General features: G+C 44.4%; 1 protein-coding gene across 1 annotated transcript in view; it reads right to left on the reverse strand.

The window, feature by feature from the left end:
• LOC139364988 (excitatory amino acid transporter 2-like) overlaps positions 1-18,855 on the reverse strand; it is a 33,497-nt gene extending 14,642 nt beyond the window's left edge. The window contains exons 1-4 of the mRNA XM_071102283.1: positions 18,735-18,855; positions 3,739-3,918; positions 1,622-1,774; positions 549-805 (exon numbers count right to left, since the gene is read on the reverse strand). Coding sequence (XP_070958384.1) covers positions 549-805; positions 1,622-1,774; positions 3,739-3,918; positions 18,735-18,855 — 711 coding nt within the window. The remainder of the gene's footprint in view (positions 1-548; positions 806-1,621; positions 1,775-3,738; positions 3,919-18,734) is intronic.
• Between the last annotated feature and the right edge of the window lie 366 nt (positions 18,856-19,221).

Consider the following 19,221-nt stretch of genomic DNA (forward strand, 5'->3'; position numbering starts at 1 on the left):
ATGTTTGGGGGAAATCCAACAGAACACATCACTGAGTATCACTCGTATTTTCAAGCATGGCGGTGGCTGCATCATGTTATGGGTATGCTTGTGATCGGCAATGACTTTTTTTAGGGTAAAAATAAACGGAATAGAGTTAAGCACAGGCAAAATCCTAGAGGATAACCTGGTTCAGTCTGCTTTCCAACAGACACTGGGAGACAAATTCACCTTTCAGCAGGGCAATAACCTAAAACACAAGGCCAAATTAACACTGGAGTTGCTTACCAAGATGACGTTGAATGTTCCTGAGTGGCCTAGTTATATTTTTGACAGAGCTTGAAGAATTTTAAAAATAATAATGTGCAAATATTGTACAATCCAAAGCTCTTACAGACTTACCCAGAAAGACAATTGCCCCATAAGCCACACATTCCCAATGCTGGTCATTAAAGTCAGGCTTTGATAGGGTCCAAATCTCACAATAACAATTGAACATCCATTGTTTGATGGGGTCAGGGTTTAGTTCTGCGTCTGGGTCCAGTTCTAGTTCTGGGTCTGGGTCCTACCTGTTGGAAGCAGGCCTGCACCAGGTTTTCAGGGAACAGGTTCCTGATGAGGTCCAGGAAGGCGTCCAGACTGCTGACCTCCTGGTTCTTGGGGGCCGTGTCCTGCTCCTGACTGCTCCTGAGTTTGGGGTTTCCCGGGTGGATCCCCAGGACCAGGATGACCCCCAGGATGGCAGCTATGACCGTAGTGGACATGTAGTAGACCATGGCCCTGGAGCCCATCCTCCCACTGGAACGAGCATCCAGACCAGCCAGACCTGGGAGGGAGAGAGACAGGCTGATGAGCAGGGCACCTTCCACCTGAATATGTGTGTGTGTGTGTGTGTGTGTGTGTGTGTGTGTGTGTGTGTGTGTGTGTGTGTGTGTGTGTGTGTGTGTGTGTGTGTGTGTGTGTGTGTGTGTGTGTGTGTGTGTGTGTGTGTGTGTGTGTGTATGTGTGTGTGTGTGTGTGTATGTGTGTGTGTGTGTGTGTGTGTGTGTGTGTGTGTGTGTGTGTGTGTGTGTGTGTGTGTGTGTGTGTGTGTGTGTGTGTGTGTGTGTGTGTGGACGTGTTTAACTATTCTTGTGGGAACCAGAAGTCCCAACAGGAGTAGTAAACAAATACAAATTTGACCACCATTCTGTTAGTCCGCACAAGGTCAAATGCTATTTCTAGGGGGTTTAGGGTTAAGGTTAGAATTAGTGCTACGGTTAGAATTACATTAAGGATTTCGGGCTAGGGTTAGTTTTAGGGTTAGAATTAGGAGTTAGGGTAAGGTTTAACATTAAGGTTTTTGGGTTAAGGTTAGGGTTATGGTTATGGTTAAGGTTAGGGTTATGGTTAAGGTTAGGGTTATGGTTAGGGTAAGGTAAGAGTACTGGTTAGGGTTAGGGTTAGGTTTAGGTTTAGGGTTAGGGGTTAAGGAAAATAGGATTTTGAATGGGATGGAATTGTGTGTCCCCACAAGGTTAGCTGTATAAGACTGTTTGTGTGTGTGTGTGTGTGTGTGTGTGTGTGTGTGTGTGTGTGTGTGTGTGTGTGTGTGTGTGTGTGTGTGTGTGTGTGTGTGTGTGTGTGTATTACAACAGTGTACCTGTGATGAGGCTGGAGATGATGAGGGGCAAGATGAGCATCTTCAGCATCCTCATGAGGATGTCTCCAGGAAAGGACACCAGCATCAGGGTGTTGGGGTCTGTAATGGAAACATACCGCAGCAGCATCCCAAACAGCGACCCCGCTATGACACCTGTTACAGTTCACAGAGGAGAGGAGTAAGCACAACAGCCACATAATGGCTGCCTCTGTCACCCTTACAGCTTCCGTGAGAGCGCAGAGAGAAGAGATTCCAGTGAAACGCTTCAGAAGAGCATTTCGAGAGAGTTTATAATCACAGCGTCTGACTCATTGGATTTCATTTCCATTCCAGGGGGATTTACAGTAAGTACACTCGTGCCAACAAGAAGTGATGTGTACAGTGCATTACGAAAGTATTCAGACCCCTTGACCTTTTCCACAATTTGTTGCGTTACAGCCTTTTTCTAAAATGGATTAAAAATAAAAATCCTCATTAATCTACACACAAAACCCCATAATGACAAAGCGAAAACTAGATTGGAGTCCAACTGTGGTAAATTCAATTGATTGGATATGATTTGGAAAGGCACACACCTGTCTATATAAGGTCCCACAGTTGACAGTACATGTCAGAGTGTAAACCAAGCCATGAGGTTGAAGGAATTTTCCGTAGAGCTCCGAGACAGGACAGTGTCGAGGCACAGATCTGGGGAAGGGTACCAATTTATTTTGAAGCTTTGAAGGTCCCAAAGACCACAGTGGCTTCCATCATTCTTAAATGGAAGAAGTTTGGAACCACTAAGACTCTTCCTAGAGCTGTCCATCTGGCCAAACTGAGCAATCGGGGGAGAAGGGCCTTGGTCAGAGAGGTGACCAAGAACCCGATGGTCACTCTGACAGAGCTCCAGAGTTCCTCTGTGGAGATGGGAGAACCTTCCAGAAGGACAACCATCTCTGCAGCACTCCACCAATCAGGCCTTTATGGTAGACTGGCCAGACGGAAGCCACTCCTCAGTAAAAGGCACATGACAGACTGCTTGGAGTTTGCCAAAAGGTACCTAAAGGACTCTCAGACCATAAGAAACAAGATGGTCTGGTCAGATTAAACCAAAATTGAACCCTTTGGCCTGAATGCCAAGCGTCACGTCTGGAGGAAACCTGGCACCATCCCTACTGTGAAGCATGGTGGTGGCAGCATCATGCTGTGGGGATGTTTTTCAGCGGCAGGGACTGGGAGACTAGTCAGGAATGAGGGAAAGATGAACGGAGCAAAGTACAGAAAGATCCTTGATGAAAACCTGTTCCAGAGCGCTCAGGACCTCAGACTGGGGCGAAGGTTTACCTTTCAACAGGACAACAACCCTAAGCACACAGCCAAGACAACGCACTAGTGGCTTTGAGACACGTTTCTGAATGTCCTTGAGTGGCCCAACCAGAGCCCGGACTTGAACCCGACTGAACATCTCTAGGGAGACCTGAAAATTGCCGCTACCATCCAACCTGACAGAACATGAGGATCTGCAGAGAAGAATGGGAGAAACTTCCCAAATACAGGTGTGCAAAGCTTAGCGTCATACCCAAGAAGACTCAAGGCTGTAATCGCTGCCAAAGGTGCCTCAACAACGTACTGAGTATAGTACCTGAATACTTATGTAAATGTGATATTTCAATTGTTTTGTTTTTATACATTTGCAATAATGTCTAAAAATGTATTTTTGCTTTGTCATTATGGAGTTTTATGTGTATGTTGATGAGAAAAATATATAATTTTGATCAATTTTAACTTAACAAAATGTGGGAAAAATGTAAGGGGTCTTTATACTTTCCGAATGCACTGTATGTACTAACTATGTTCTTGATAAGTAACTACGGTGAAGAAAACTTAGAGAGAAGTGCCATGTGTGTAAAATGTGTGTGAGAAAGCTGTAAAAAAATAAGAGAGAAAGTTTGTTATTGTCGTCCGAAGAGGGGGATGGGCTACTAAACATTTAATAAAATGTTTACATATAAAAAATAGTGCGCTAGCGCAGGTAATACAGAAAGCTGAAATGCAGCGTAACACTTTATAACCACTGAAAGCGATGAAATAATTGATTTCCTGACAGTTGACCACCATGAAGTGAGTTAGGCACCTACCCAGTATAGTAAGGACGAGCAGTGAGTTTCGGATGAGGAAGCCACAGTAGGTTCCCAAGAAACTATTGGGAAGTTTGGGTTCCAACAAGTCCAACACTCCAGCTCCAACAATGGGTGGCAGTGCCTCATCATAATGGGCCTTGTTAGACTGGTGGACTGGCTGCTGATTCGTCATCCTGTCTGTGGTAGAGAGGGAGACAGTGAGAGAGGGAGGTGTACTGTGACAACACATCTGCCTGGTCAGAAAACAGCCCCATGCCTCTTCATCTGGTGTAAGCATCACAGTGGCTCCCCTTAGCCTTTCTATTGGCTTGGGGAAACGTACACCATATTGTTGTCTTACACCTGGTTCCTTGAGATCTGCAAAGACAGAGGGGGAAGAGGCGAGGAGTTGTTTTCAGACCAGTTTAACACCATCACCATACCAAGGAAAGACCAAAACCGTTGGGTGCTGTTGACTAAGATGAGTAACATAGATCTGACAGATCAGTCAGGTTAAGGTCTGATAAATGTCATTACATTGAGAAGGAATGTACCCACAACCTGAATAATACAGGATATGGAGGTGGAGAAAGATGGATGGAAAACAGTTGGGAGAGAGACGGAGAGAGACGGAGAGAGACGGAGAGAGACGAGGAGAGACGGAGAGAGACGGAGAGAGACGGAGAGAGACAGAGAGAGACGGAGACAGAGAGAGACGGAGAGAGACAGAGAGACGGAGAGAGACAGAGAGAGACGGAGACAGAGAGAGACGGAGAGAGACAGAGAGACGGAGAAAGACGGGGAGAGACGGAGAGAGACGGGGAGAGATGGAGAGAGACGGAGGGAGACGGAGAGAGACGGAGAGAGACGGAGACGGAGAGAGACGGAGAGAGACGGAGAGAGACAGAGAGAGATGGAGAGAGACGGAGAGAGACAGAGAGAGATGGAGACAGAGAGAGACGGAGAGAGACGGAGAGAGACGGAGAGAGACAGAGAAAGACGGAGGGAGACGGAGTAAGAAAGCACTCTGACAATCATCTGAGAGTCATGTCATGGAAATGATCAACGATAATCTGACAATGTGAGTGATGGTGCACAATTCTATTCAAGTCAACCAGAGAATCACTGAAGTCACCCCCACATCACAATCTAAACCAAACCCCCCACTTCTGCCAGAGAAGGAACATCCAGCCTAACATCAGATATCAGACTAGACAGGTTCAAACATCATCAAAACAATAGGTGGACATGCAATCCAAATAAGACCTTTACATAAAAGCACCAATATTATGTAAGCAATGTAAATCTGATCAGGTTTGATACATTATAATAATATTCAACTAATAACAACTCAGTCTGCCTAGTCTGTCTGTTCCAGTGTTCCAATGCTGAGACCAGCAGCACCAGCTCCAACAGAGTGTAGAGAGGGATGATGAATCCCACTCCCACCAGAGATAAACACATCTGGAGAGCAACATGGCGGTGTGTGAAGTCAGCGTCAGGAACCTGAGTGGCACATTTACAAACAGACAGCCTCCGCTGGACAATCGCACATGATTATAATTCATCAGCCATGCAGATGGCATTTCTGCATAAGGAAGAATAGAGAAAACACTCACCAAAATGCACGTAGACCATTCTAGTCTAACCTCCTTCTATTCCCTCTCTCCTTCCTTCTTTACCTCCTCCACTCTCTATGGACCTCACCCTTTGACCTCACTTCTCTCCATCATGCTCTGTCCCTGCTCTGTTCATCAGCTTGTCTTCATCTGTCGTTTAAAGTCCAACAACAGTTGCTGCCCGGGCATAAAGAGGGATTGCCAGCAAATGCAACAAAAAAAATTGGGGGGAGGGGAATCTCTTGCCAAGTTTCGATAGCAGACCGATATAATCCCTTGTGAACTGTGCGGTGGGGGGAAGGGGAGGGGCGGAGGGGGCTCCCTGTTTCTGTTACTGTACCAATCCTCTTTACAAAATTCATTTCATTCTTAACATTAAGAACAATGTTTACAAACATCCAGGAGACTATGTACTGTACTCCAATTGCCCAGCAGTCCTACTGTTGGAGTGTGAGTCAGAAACCCCACCATGATCTGATGAACTGTAGAATCACTGTATTATCAGAAATGCACAGAGTAGACCAATGAACACACAGAGTGTTTATGTGCATCCCAAATAGCAATCTTTTCTTTATATAGTGTAGAGCCAGGCCCATAGGGCTCTGGCCAAAAGTAGTGCACTATAACGGGAAAGGGTGCCATTTGGGACGCAGACCTCATTGCCAATACTTTGTTCAGTAGGATGGCAGTGCCAAGTCTACAGCCCAGGTCTACAGCTCTTAGGATGGGTATTAAGACCTTGGAGGAGGTCAGACAGAGGGCCCGACTCCATAGAAAGACATATACAGTAGGAATTGAATAAGATCTCTATGCCTGACCCACTGTCCTACCAAACGTCAGGATGCATCCTGCATCATGTAATGAGTATATATCCTGAAGATTGAACAGTGCATAAATTGCAGTGACATGCTCAATGACCTGTAGCCTGCTGTAGCCGTGTTGCAAATCCATTTTCTTCCCTAGACTAAGGGATTATTTTCCATCTCTAGGAAATGTAGGAATGGCCTGAACAGTGGGCTCAAACAGACCAACACGGAAGAAAGTCCACATGTAGCTCTGGACCGCAGCTAGCCTCCAACAGACTGAAAGGGAAGACAGTTCACATGTATCCCTGGACCAGAGCTAGTCTCCAACAGACTGACAGAGAAGATAGTCCACATGTAGCCCTGGACCAGAGCTAGCCTCCAACAGACTGACAGAGAAGATAGTCCACATGTAGCCCTGGACCAGAGCTAGCCTGCAACAGACTGAAAGGGAAGACAGTCCACATGTATCCCTGGACCAGAGCTAGCCTGCAACAGACTGAAAGGGAAGACAGTCCACATGTATCCCTGGACCAGAGCTAGCCTACAATAGACTGACAGAGAAGATAGTCCACATGTAGCCCTGGACCAGAGCTAGCCTGCAACAGACTGAAAGGGAAGACAGTCCACATGTATCCCTGGACCAGAGCTAGCCTCCAATAGACTGACAGAGAGGATAGTCCACATGTAGCCCTGGACCAGAGCTAGCCATAGGGACTTGTCGTATTAGTTTATGTTACATCATATCACAGATGAGTAATGTGCTTAGTTATATGTTCATCATAATCTCAGCACCCAGAACAGTATCTTGAATGCAGGCTTGCTAGCTATATGATTGCCAATCTTTTACAAGATACTATATACATAAAAGCAGACAGTCAATGGGATTACACTGTTAAATCAGAGCCCTTACGGTAAATCCAGGATTTGGTCAAACATGACAGAGATATTACAACCTTGGCAGGTAGGTTCAAAGGCCATGATCTCTCTGAGAAGAAAGCTAGTATTCCTCAGGAAAAGGCTAGGGAAGCACTCAGAACAGAAACATGTGTTAGAAATGAACATAAAGCACCAGGGATGAAGGAGGATACTTCAAAGACAGCAAGTCTCAACGGGAGGAGGAAGCTGTAATCCTTACTGGCAGGGGTGTTACTGGAAGTGGTGATTTTCTTTATGTGTCGTGCCATGTTGAGCTCTCCTGGATCAGCAAGAAGACCAGAGTGAAACTAGTTCCATGCATCCAGATTCCAGAGATACTCACATCCCCTGAATGGTCATGCCAGTCTAGTCAGGACAGCTAATCTCTCTCTCTTCTCTCTCTCTTAGGAGGAGAGACTTACATCACCATAGTATGTAATACATTATCGCTGAGCTATCAATGCACATATTAACACTGGATCTGAAAACAAACTACCTATGTTATGATCTCTCTCACTATCAGTATCAGTATCACTATTAGCATCACGATCACTATCAGTATCACTATCAGCATCACGATCACTATCAATATGACTATCACTTTCACTATGACGATCAGCATCTATCACTGTCACTGTCACTGTCACTATGATGATCAGTATCACTATCAGCATCACGATCACTATCAATATGACTATCACTTTCACTATGATGATCAGCATCTATCACTGTCACTGTCACTACTACGATCAGCATCTATCACTGTCACTGTCACTGTCACTATGATGATCAGTATCACTATCAGCATCACGATCACTATCAATATGACTATCACTTTCACTATGATGATCAGCATCTATCACTGTCACTGTCACTACTACGATCAGCATCTATCACTGTCACTGGCACTATTACAATCAGCATCTATCACTGTCACTATGACAATCAGCATCTATCACTGTCACTATTATGATCAGCATCTATCACTTTCACTGTCACTATGATGATCAGCATCTATCACTGTCACTATTACGATCAGCATCTATCACTGTCACTGTTACTATGATGATCAGCATCTATCACTGTCACTGTCACTATGATGATCAGCATCTATCACTGTCACTGTCACTATTACAATCAGCATCTATCACTGTCACTATGACAATCAGCATCTATCACTGTCACTATTACGATCAGCATCTATCACTGTCACTGTCACTATGATGATCAGTTTCTATCACTGTCACTATGATGATCAGCATCTATCACTGTCACTACGACGATCAGTATCTATCATGGTCACTATGACGATCAGAATCTATCACTGTCACTATGACGATCAGTATCTATCATGGTCACTATGACGATCAGAATCTATCACTGTCACTGTCACTATGATGAACAGCATCTATCACTGTCACTGTCACTATGATGATGAGTATCTATCACTGTCACTATGATGATCAGCATCTATCACTGTCACTGTCAGTATGATGATCATTATCTATCACTGTCACTATGATGATCAGCATCTATCACTGTCACTGTCACTATGATGATCAGTATCTATCACTGTCACTATGATGATCAGTATCTATCACTGTCACTATGATGATCAGCATATATCACTGTCACTGTCACTATGATGATCAGCATCTATCACTGTCACTGTCACTATGATGATCAGTATCTATCACTGTCACTATGAAGATCAGTATCTTTCACTGTCACTGTCACTATGATGATCAGTATCTATCACTGTCACTGTCACTATGATGATCAGCATCTATCACTGTCACTATGATGATCAGTATCTATCGCTGTCACTCTCACTATGATGATCAGCATCTATCACTGTCACTGTCACTATTACGATCAGCATCTATCACTGTCACTGTCACTATGATGATCAGCATCTATCACTGTCACTGTCACTGTCACTATGACGATCAGCATCTATCACTGTCACTGTCACTATGATGATCAGTATCTATCACTGTCACTATGATGATCAGCATCTATCACTGTCATTGTCACTATGATGATCAGTATCTATCACTGTCACTATGATGATCAGCATCTATCACTGTCACTGTCACTATGATGATCAGTATCTATCACTGTCACTATGATGATCAGCATCTATCATTGTCACTGTCACTATGATGATGAGCATCTATCACTGTCACTGTCACTATGATGATCAGTATGTATCACTGTCACTGTCACTATGATGATCAGCATCTATCACTGTCACTGTCACTATGATGATCAGCATCTATCACTGTCACTGTCACTATGATGATCAGCATCTATCACTGTCACTGTCACTATGATGATCAGCATCTATCACTGTCACTGTCACTATGATGATCAGCATCTATCACTGTCACTGTCACTATAATGATCAGTATCTATCACTGTCACTGTCACTATGATGATCAGTATCTATCACTGTCACTGTCACTATGATGATCAGCATCTATCACTGTCACTGTCACTATGATGATCAGTTACTATGACGATCAGCATCTATCACTGTCACTATGATGATCAGTATCTATCACTGTCACTGTCACTATGATGATCAGCATCTATCACTGTCACTGTCACTATTACAATCAGCATCTATCACTGTCACTATGACAATCAGCATCTATCACTGTCACTATTACGATCAGCATCTATCACTGTCACTGTCACTATGATGATCAGCATCTATCACTGTCACTGTCACTGTCACTATGATGATCAGCATCTATCACTGTCACTGTCACTATGATGATCAGTATCTATCACTGTCACTATGATGATCAGCATCTATCACTGTCACTGTCACTATGATGATCAATATCTATCACTTTCACTATGACGATCAGCATCTATCACTGTCACTGTCACTGTCACTATGATGATCAGTATCACTATCAGCATCACGATCACTATCAATATGACTATCACTGTCACTATGATGATCAGCATCTATCACTGCCACTGTCACTACTACGATCAGCATCTATCACTGTCACTGGCACTATTACAATCAGCATCTATCACTGTCACTGTCACTATGACGATCAGTATCTATCACTGTCACTATGACGATCAGTATCTATCATGGTCACTATGACGATCAGAATCTATCACTGTCACTGTCACTATGATGATCAGCATCTATCACTGTCACTGTCACTATTACAATCAGCATCTATCACTGTCACTATGACAATCAGCATCTATCACTGTCACTATTATGATCAGCATCTATCACTTTCACTGTCGCTATGATGATCAGCATCTATCACTGTCACTGTCACTATGATGATCAGTATCTATCACTGTCACTATTACGATCAGCATCTATCACTGTCACTGTTACTATGATGATCAGCATCTATCACTGTCACTGTCACTATGATGATCAGCATCTATCACAGTCACTGTCACTATTACAATCAGCATCTATCACTGTCACTATGACAATCAGCATCTATCACTGTCACTATTACGATCAGCATCTATCACTGTCACTGTCACTATGATGATCAGTTTCTATCACTGTCACTATGATGATCAGCATCTATCACTGTCACTACGACGATCAGTATCTATCATGGTCACTATGACGATCAGAATCTATCACTGTCACTATGACGATCAGTATCTATCATGGTCACTATGACGATCAGAATCTATCACTGTCACTGTCACTATGATGAACAGCATCTATCACTGTCACTGTCACTATGATGATGAGTATCTATCACTGTCACTATGATGATCAGCATCTATCACTGTCACTGTCAGTATGATGATCAGTATCTATCACTGTCACTATGATGATCAGCATCTATCACTGTCACTGTTACTATGATGATCAGTATCTATCACTGTCACTATGATGATCAGTATCTATCACTGTCACTATGATGATCAGCATATCTCACTGTCACTGTCACTATGATGATCAGCATCTATCACTGTCACTGTCACTATGATGATCAGTATCTATCACTGTCACTATGAAGATCAGTATCTATCACTGTCACTGTCACTATGATGATCAGCATCTATCACTGTCACTATGATGATCAGTATCTATCGCTGTCACTCTCACTATGATGATCAGCATCTATCACTGTCGCTGTCACTATTACAATCAGCATCTATCACTGTCACTATTACGATCAGCATCTATCACTGTCACTGTCACTATGATGATCAGCATCTATCACTGTCACTGTCACTGTCACTATGACGATCAGCATCTATCACTGTCACTGTCACTATGATGATCAGTATCTATCACTGTCACTATGATGATCAGCATCTATCACTGTCATTGTCACTATGATGATCAGTATCTATCACTGTCACTATGATGATCAGCATCTATCACTGTCACTGTCACTATGATGATCAGTATCTATCACTGTCACTATGATGATCAGCATCTATCACTGTCACTGTCACTATGATGATGAGCATCTATCACTGTCACTGTCACTATGATGATCAGCATCTATCACTGTCACTGTCACTATGATGATCAGTATCTATCACTGTCATTGTCACTATGATGATCAGTATCTATCACTGTCACTGTCACTATGATGATCAGCATCTATCACTGTCACTGTCACTATGATGATCAGTTACTATATGATGATCGATCAGCATCTATGATGATGAGCACTGTCACTGTCACTATGATCTATCACTGTCACTGTCACTATGTGATCAGTATCTATCACTGTCACTGATGATCACTATCACTGATGTCACTATGATGATCAGCATCTATCACTGTCACTGTCACTATTACAATCAGCATCTATCACTGTCACTATGACAATCAGCATCTATCACTGTCACTATTACGATCAGCATCTATCACTGTCACTGTCACTATGATGATCAGCATCTATCACTGTCACTGTCACTGTCACTATGATGATCAGCATCTATCACTGTCACTGTCACTATGATGATCAGTATCTATCACTGTCACTATGATGATCAGCATCTATCACTGTCACTGTCACTATGATGATCAATATCTATCACTGTCACTATGATGATCAGCATCTATCACTGTCACTGTCACTATGATGATCAGTATCTATCACTGTCACTATGATGATCAGCATCTATCACTGTCACTGTCACTATGATGATCAGCATCTATCACTGTCACTGTCACTATTACGACCAGCATCTGTCACTGTCACTATGACAATCAGCATCTATCACTGTCACTATTACGATCAGCATCTATCACTGTCACTGTCACTATTACGATCAGTATCTATCACTGTCAATATTACGATCAGCATCTATCACTGTCACTGTCACTCCCTGCCTATAGACAGAGACTAAAACAGGAAGCTCCCACTCTCAGGTCTGGTCAATGCTGGTCTGACCAATCTGATTCCACGCTTCAAGACTGCTTTGATCACGTGGATTGGGATATGTTCCGCATTGCGTCAAACAACAACATTGACGAATACGCTGATTCGGTGAGCGAGCGGACCAGGATGTCTTGCTTCGCCGATCAAGTGCATCGGCAATGTTGTACCCACAGCAACTATTAAAACATTCCCAAACCAGAAACCGTGGATTGATGGCAGCATTCCCGCGAAACTGAAAGCGTGAACCACTACTTTTCACCAGGGCAAGGTGACCGGAAACATGACCGAATACAAACAGTGTAGCTATTCCCTCCGCAAGGCAATCAAACAAGCTAAGCGTCAGTATAGAGACAAAGTAGAGTCGCAATTCAATGGCTCAGACACAAGAGGTATGTGGCAGGGTCTACAGTCAACCACGGATTACAAAAAGAAAACCAGCTCCGTCGCGGACCAGGATGTCTTGCTCCCAGACAGACTAAACAACATCTTTGCTCGCTTTGAGGACAATACAGTGCCACTGACACGGCCCACTACCAAAACCTGCGGACTCTCCTTCACTGCAGCCGACGTGAGTAAAACATTTAAACGTGTTAACCCTCGCAAGGCTGCAGGCCCAGACAGCATCCCCAGACAGCATCCCCAGTCGCATCCTCAGAGCATACACAGACCATCTGGCTGGTCACACATGCTTCAAGAGGGCCACCATTGTTCCTGTTCCCAAGAAAGCTAAGGTAACTGAGCTAAACGACTACCTAGTGCTTTGAGAGACTAGTCAAGGACCATATCACCTCCACCCTACCTGACACCATAGACCCACTCCAATTTGCTTACCGCCCCAATAGGTCAACAGACGACACAATCGCAACCACACTGCACACTGCCCTAACCCATCTGGACAAGAGGAATACCTATGTGAGAATGCTGTTCATCGACTACAGCTCAGCATTTAACACCATAGTGCCCTCCAAGCTCGTCATCAAGCTCGAGACCCTGGGTCTCGACCCCGCCCTGTGCAACTGGGTACTGGACTTCGGGCCGCTGACGGGCCGCCCCCAGGTGGTGAGGGTAGGTATCAACATCTCCACCCCGCTGATCCTCAACACTGGGGCCCTACAAGGGTGTGTTCTGAGCCCTCTCCTGTACTCCTTGTTCACCCACGACTGCATGGCCATGCACGCCTCCAACTCAATCATCAAGTTTGCAGATGACACTACAGTGGTAGGCTTGATTACCAACAACGACGAGACGACCTACAGGGAGGAGGTGAGGGCCCTCGGAGTGTGGTGTCAGGAAAATAACCTCACACTCAACGTCAACAAAACAAAGGAGATGATTATGGACTTCAGGAAACAGCAGAGGGAGCACCCCCCTTTCCACATCGACGGGACAGTAGTGGAGAGGGTAGTAAGTTTTAAGTTCCTCGGCGTACACATCACGGACAAACTGAGTTGGTCCACCCACACAGACAGCATGGTGAAGAAGGCGCAGCAGCGCCTCTTCAAACTCAGGAGGCTGAAGAAATTTGGCTTGTCACCAAAAGCACTCACAAACCACCACCTGGTACGGCAACTGCTCCGCCCACAACCGTAATGCTCTCCAGAGGGTAGTGAGGTCTGCACAACGAATCACCTGGGGCAAACTACCTGCCCTCCAGGACATCTATACCACCCGATGTCACAGGAAGGCCATAAAGATCATCAAGGACAACAGCCACCGAGCCACTGCATGTTCACCCCGCTATCATCCAAAAGGCGAGGTCAGTACAGGTGCATCAAAGCAGGGACCGAGAGACTGAAAAACAGCTTCTATCTCAACCTCATCAGACTGTTAAAGAGCCACCACTAAAATTGAGTGGCTGCTGCCAACATACCGACTCAACTCCAGCCACTTTAATAATGGAAAAATTGATGTAAAAAATTTATCACTAGCCACTTTAAACAATGCTACTTAATACAATGTTTACATACCCTACATTACTAATCTCATATGTATATACTGTACTCTATACCATCTACTGCATCTTGCCATCTTAATGTAATAAATGTATCACTAGCCACTTTAAACAATGCCACTTTTATATGTTTACATACCCTACATTACTCATCTCATATGTATATACAGTACTCGATACCATCTACTGCATCTTGCCTATGCTGTTCTGTACCATCACTCATTCATATATTTTTATGTACATATTCTTCATCCCTTTACAATTGTGTGTATAAGGTAGTTGTTGTGAAATTGTTAGGTTAGATTACTCGTTGGTTATTACTGCATTGTCGGAACTAGAATCACAAGCATTTCGCTACTCTCGCATTAACAGTGGGTGGGGTTATATCCTTCCTGTTTGGCCCTGTCCGGGGGTATCATCGGATGGGGCCACAGTGTCTCCTGACCCCTCCTGTCTCAGCCTCCAGTATTTATGCTGCAGTAGTTTGTGTCGGCGAGCTAGGGTCAGTTTGTTATATCTGGAGTACTTCTCCTGTCTTATCCGGTGTCCTGTGTGAATTTAAGTATGCTCTCTCTAATTCTCTTTTTCTCTCTTTCTTTCTCTCTCTCGGAGGACCTGAGCCCTAGGACCATGCCTCAGGACTACCTGGTATGATGACTCCTTGCTCTCCCCAGTCCACCTGGCCATGCTGCTGCTCCAGTTTCAACTGTTCTGCATGCGGCTATGGAATCCTGACCTGTTCACCGGATGTGCTACCTGGCCCAGACCTGCTGTTTTCAACTCTCTAGAGACAGCAGGAGTGGTAGAGATACTCTTAATGATCGGCTATGAAAAGCCAACTGACATTTACTCCTGACGTGCTGACTTGCTGCACCCTCGACAACTACTGTGATTATTATTATTTGACCATGCTGGTCATTTATGAACATTTGAACATCTTGGCCATGTTCTGTTATAATCTCCACCGGGCACAGCCAGAAGAGGACTGGCCACCCCTCATAGCCTGGTTCCTCTCTTTTTGCAGGGAAAGAGATATAATCCCATATCCCCGTCCCTTCTTCCAGAGAGAAGTCCATACAGAAACATCAAATCAAAGTTTATTGGTCGCATACATAGATTTGCAGATGTTATCGCAAGGATCAATACAGGATTAAGATTGAATCCTACTACACCGGCTCTGACACTCGTCGGATGTGGCAGGGCTTGAAAACTATTACGAACTAGAAAGGGAAACCCAGACGTGAGCTGCCCAGTGACGTGAGCCTACCAGACGAGCTAAATGCCTTTTATGCTCGACTGTGTGATAACGCTCTCGGTAGCCGATGTGAGCAAGACCTTTAACAGGTCAACATTCACAAAGCCGCGGGGCCAGATGGATTACCAGGACGTGTACTTCGAGCATGAGCTGACCAAATGGCAAGTGTCTTCACTGACATTTTCAACCTCTCCCTGACTGAGTCTGTAATACCTACATGTTTCAAACAGACCACCATAGTCCCTGTGCCCAAGGAAGCGAAGGTAACCTGTCAAAATGATTACCGCCCATAGCACTCACGTCAGTAGCCATGAAGTGCTTTGAAAGGCTGGTCATGGCTCACATCAACAGCATCCTCCCAGATACCCTCGACCCACTCCAATTCGCATACCGCCCCAACAGATACAAAGATGACGCAATCTCAATCACACTCCACACTGTCCTTTCCCACCTGGACAAAAGGAACACCTATGTGAGAATGCTGCTTATTGACTACAACTCAGCGTTCAACACCATATAGCCCATGAAGCTCATCACTAAGCTAAGGACCCTGGGACTAAACACCTCCCTCTGCAACTGGATCCTGGACTTCCTGGCGGGCTGCCCCCAGGTAGTAAGGGTAGGCAACAACACATCTGCCACGCTGATCCTTAACACTGGGCCCCCCCAGGGGTGTGTACTTAGTCTCCTCCTGTACTCCCTGTTCACCCATGACTGCGTGGCCAAACACGACTCCAACACCATCATTAAGTGTGCTGACGACACAACAGTGGTAGGCCTGATCACCGACAACAATGAGACAGCCTACAGGGAGGAGGTCAGAGACCTGGCAGTGTGGTGCCAGGACAACAACCTCTCCATCAATGTGAGCAAGACAAAGGAGCTGATCGTGGACCACAGGAAAAGGCAGGCCGAACAGGCCCCCATTAACATCAACGGGGCTGTAGTGGAGCAGGTCGAGAGTTTCAAGTTCCTTAGTGTCCACATCACCAACGATCTATCATGGTCCGATCACACCAAGACAGTTGTGAAGAGGGCACGACAAAACCTTTTCCCCCTCAGGAGAAGGAAAAGATTTAGCATGTGTCCCCAGATCCTCAAAAAGTTCTACAGCTGCACCATTGAGAGCACTGATGCATCACCGCCTGGTATGGCAACTGCTCGGCATCTGATTGTAAGGCGCTACAGAGGGTAGTGCGTACGGCCCAGTACATCGCTGGGACCAAGCTTCCTGCAATCCATTACCTATATAATAGGCGGTGTCAGAGGAAAGACCATAAAATTGTCAGACTCCAGTCACCCAAATCATAGACTGTTCTCCCTGCTGCCGCACTGCAAGCGATACTGGAGCTCCAAGTCTAGGACCCCCCCCCCAGTGCCTCCATTTGTTTTGTACACTGATGGTACTCGCTGTTTATTATCTATGCATAGTCACTTCACCCCTACCAACATGTACAAATGACCTCGACTAACCTGTACCCCCGCACACTGACTCGGTACCGGTTCCCCCTGTATATAGCCTCATTATTGTTATGTTATTGTGTTACTTTGTATTATTTTTTACTTTAGTTTATTTGGTAAATATTTTCTTAACTCTTCTTGAACTGCACTGTTGGTTAACGGCTTATAAGTAAGCATTTCACAGTAAGGTCTACACTTGTTGTATTCGGCGCATGTGACAAATAAAGTTTGCTTGTGTTTCCAGCTCCAACAGTGCAGTAATACAAAATAAATCAAATTTAAAAAATACACACATACACTGAATAGTGTGTGCAGCACACACACATGCGCACACAGGCATGTAGGCAGGCATCACACATAATCTCACCTCAGAAATGTTTATTCTAGGTTCAAGGAGTTTACTCATTCAGCATATGCACATACGCCTACACACACGTGCTAAGGGCATATTCAGACCATATAGAGAAAATGGATGTAGTGGGTTTGTATGTAGTGTATCAACTCTCTGTCTCAGGCTCAACGTTAATCAGATTTGGTCGTCGATCAGTAGAAAAACTCCACTTTAACCTCAGTTACAAACTCTGGAGTCAATAGACCATGACAGAGAGAAGAAATAGGGAGCTTGTTTATTTTTCATTGACTGTTCATCAGTGTGTGTGCGTGCATCTGTGTGTGTGTGTGTGTGTGTGTGTGTGTGTGTGTGTGTGTGTGTGTGTGTGTGTGTGTGTGTGTGTGTGTGTGTGCAGCATTCCTCTCTCTCGGACTGTAATCTGACTGTATTAATCTGTTGTTTGAACTCTTTAAGCACAGACTGTCTATCACATCTGCTCTCTTCACCCTTCTAAAGCTCTGCTATTTATAAATCCTCCCTCATACTCTCTCTTTCCTCTTTCCTTTCGATCTGTCATTGGAATGCAATTCCTCCAGCAGAACCTAGTTCTAGTTCTTCCCAATCCTCCAGAACAGTATATCCATCCTCTCCTTCTGCCAAAAATATCCTTTGAATATTCTCCATTTTTTTTCTCCAAACGCAAACTCGGTCTTGGTTCTCTCTTGTTCTCACTCAACAGCTGGGAAAGCACTTCATTGGAATGTAAATAGTCATATAGTCAGCAGTTTCTGAGGTTCCATAGCACTGTTAATATCAAACCATTACCATCGAACCATTACCACTAACTACACTCCAGTGGAAAACAATGATGGTACAGAACATTCCATAAAATCGAATGAAGATGAACGATGTACACACACACCTACACCTATATACACACACCTACACCTATATACACACATCACCATAGACAAACTGGTAGCAGTACCAGGATATAAAGACAGTCAATGTGCAGCACATTCTGACTGAGAGAAACAGAGCGAAAGTGACATGAGCACATGGACTCTAAATTCACAGTGAATGAAAAATAGCACTGACATTGGTAGTACAACTACATTTCTGGTAAATCCCACATGAGTGGGGGAGGATTTGAGACGAACATGAAAGAAATGTCCAGAACATCACTCAGAAGATGAGAAAGATCAGAGGGAGGATAGGTTAAGGGATAGAAGGAACGAAGAGAAGGGAGGTAAAGTCAGTCCTACCTGCTGTGTGTCGTCTCCCATCCAACCAGAGCAAGGCATCGGGAGAGACACAATGAAGGGAGGAAAGGATGGAGCGGTAGAGAGAGAGAAAGAATAGGCAAAATCCCAGTCCTTGCGTCATCTGAGAAAATTGGCAGATTAATAAAACAGCTTGAGTCCCCTCGCTTGCTCCTTACTCTCTCTCCCTCACTCTCTCTATTTCTAGTTCTCTTTATGATCCTTTTCTACTCCCTCTCTGAATTCCTAAGTTGAGTTGTTCCTCAAGGTCAGCTTTTAGTGATAGACTACTAGCTCCTGATCAGCTGTATTACAGCCACAAGCTTTCCCTTGTTTTGGTTCTTTTAAGTGCTCATTTGGAAAGAACTTTGGGCTGATAATACACAAATAAATGTTTATTGTCACTATAATCATTACCATAGAGAGTGAAAGCAGGCTGTGGAGGGAGGGAGACAAAGTGAGAGAGAGATTTAGAGAGAGAAATGAGCTA

The sequence above is a fragment of the Oncorhynchus clarkii genome, chromosome 13, assembly GCF_045791955.1.
Source record: "Oncorhynchus clarkii lewisi isolate Uvic-CL-2024 chromosome 13, UVic_Ocla_1.0, whole genome shotgun sequence".
NCBI classification, from domain to species: domain Eukaryota; kingdom Metazoa; phylum Chordata; class Actinopteri; order Salmoniformes; family Salmonidae; genus Oncorhynchus; species Oncorhynchus clarkii.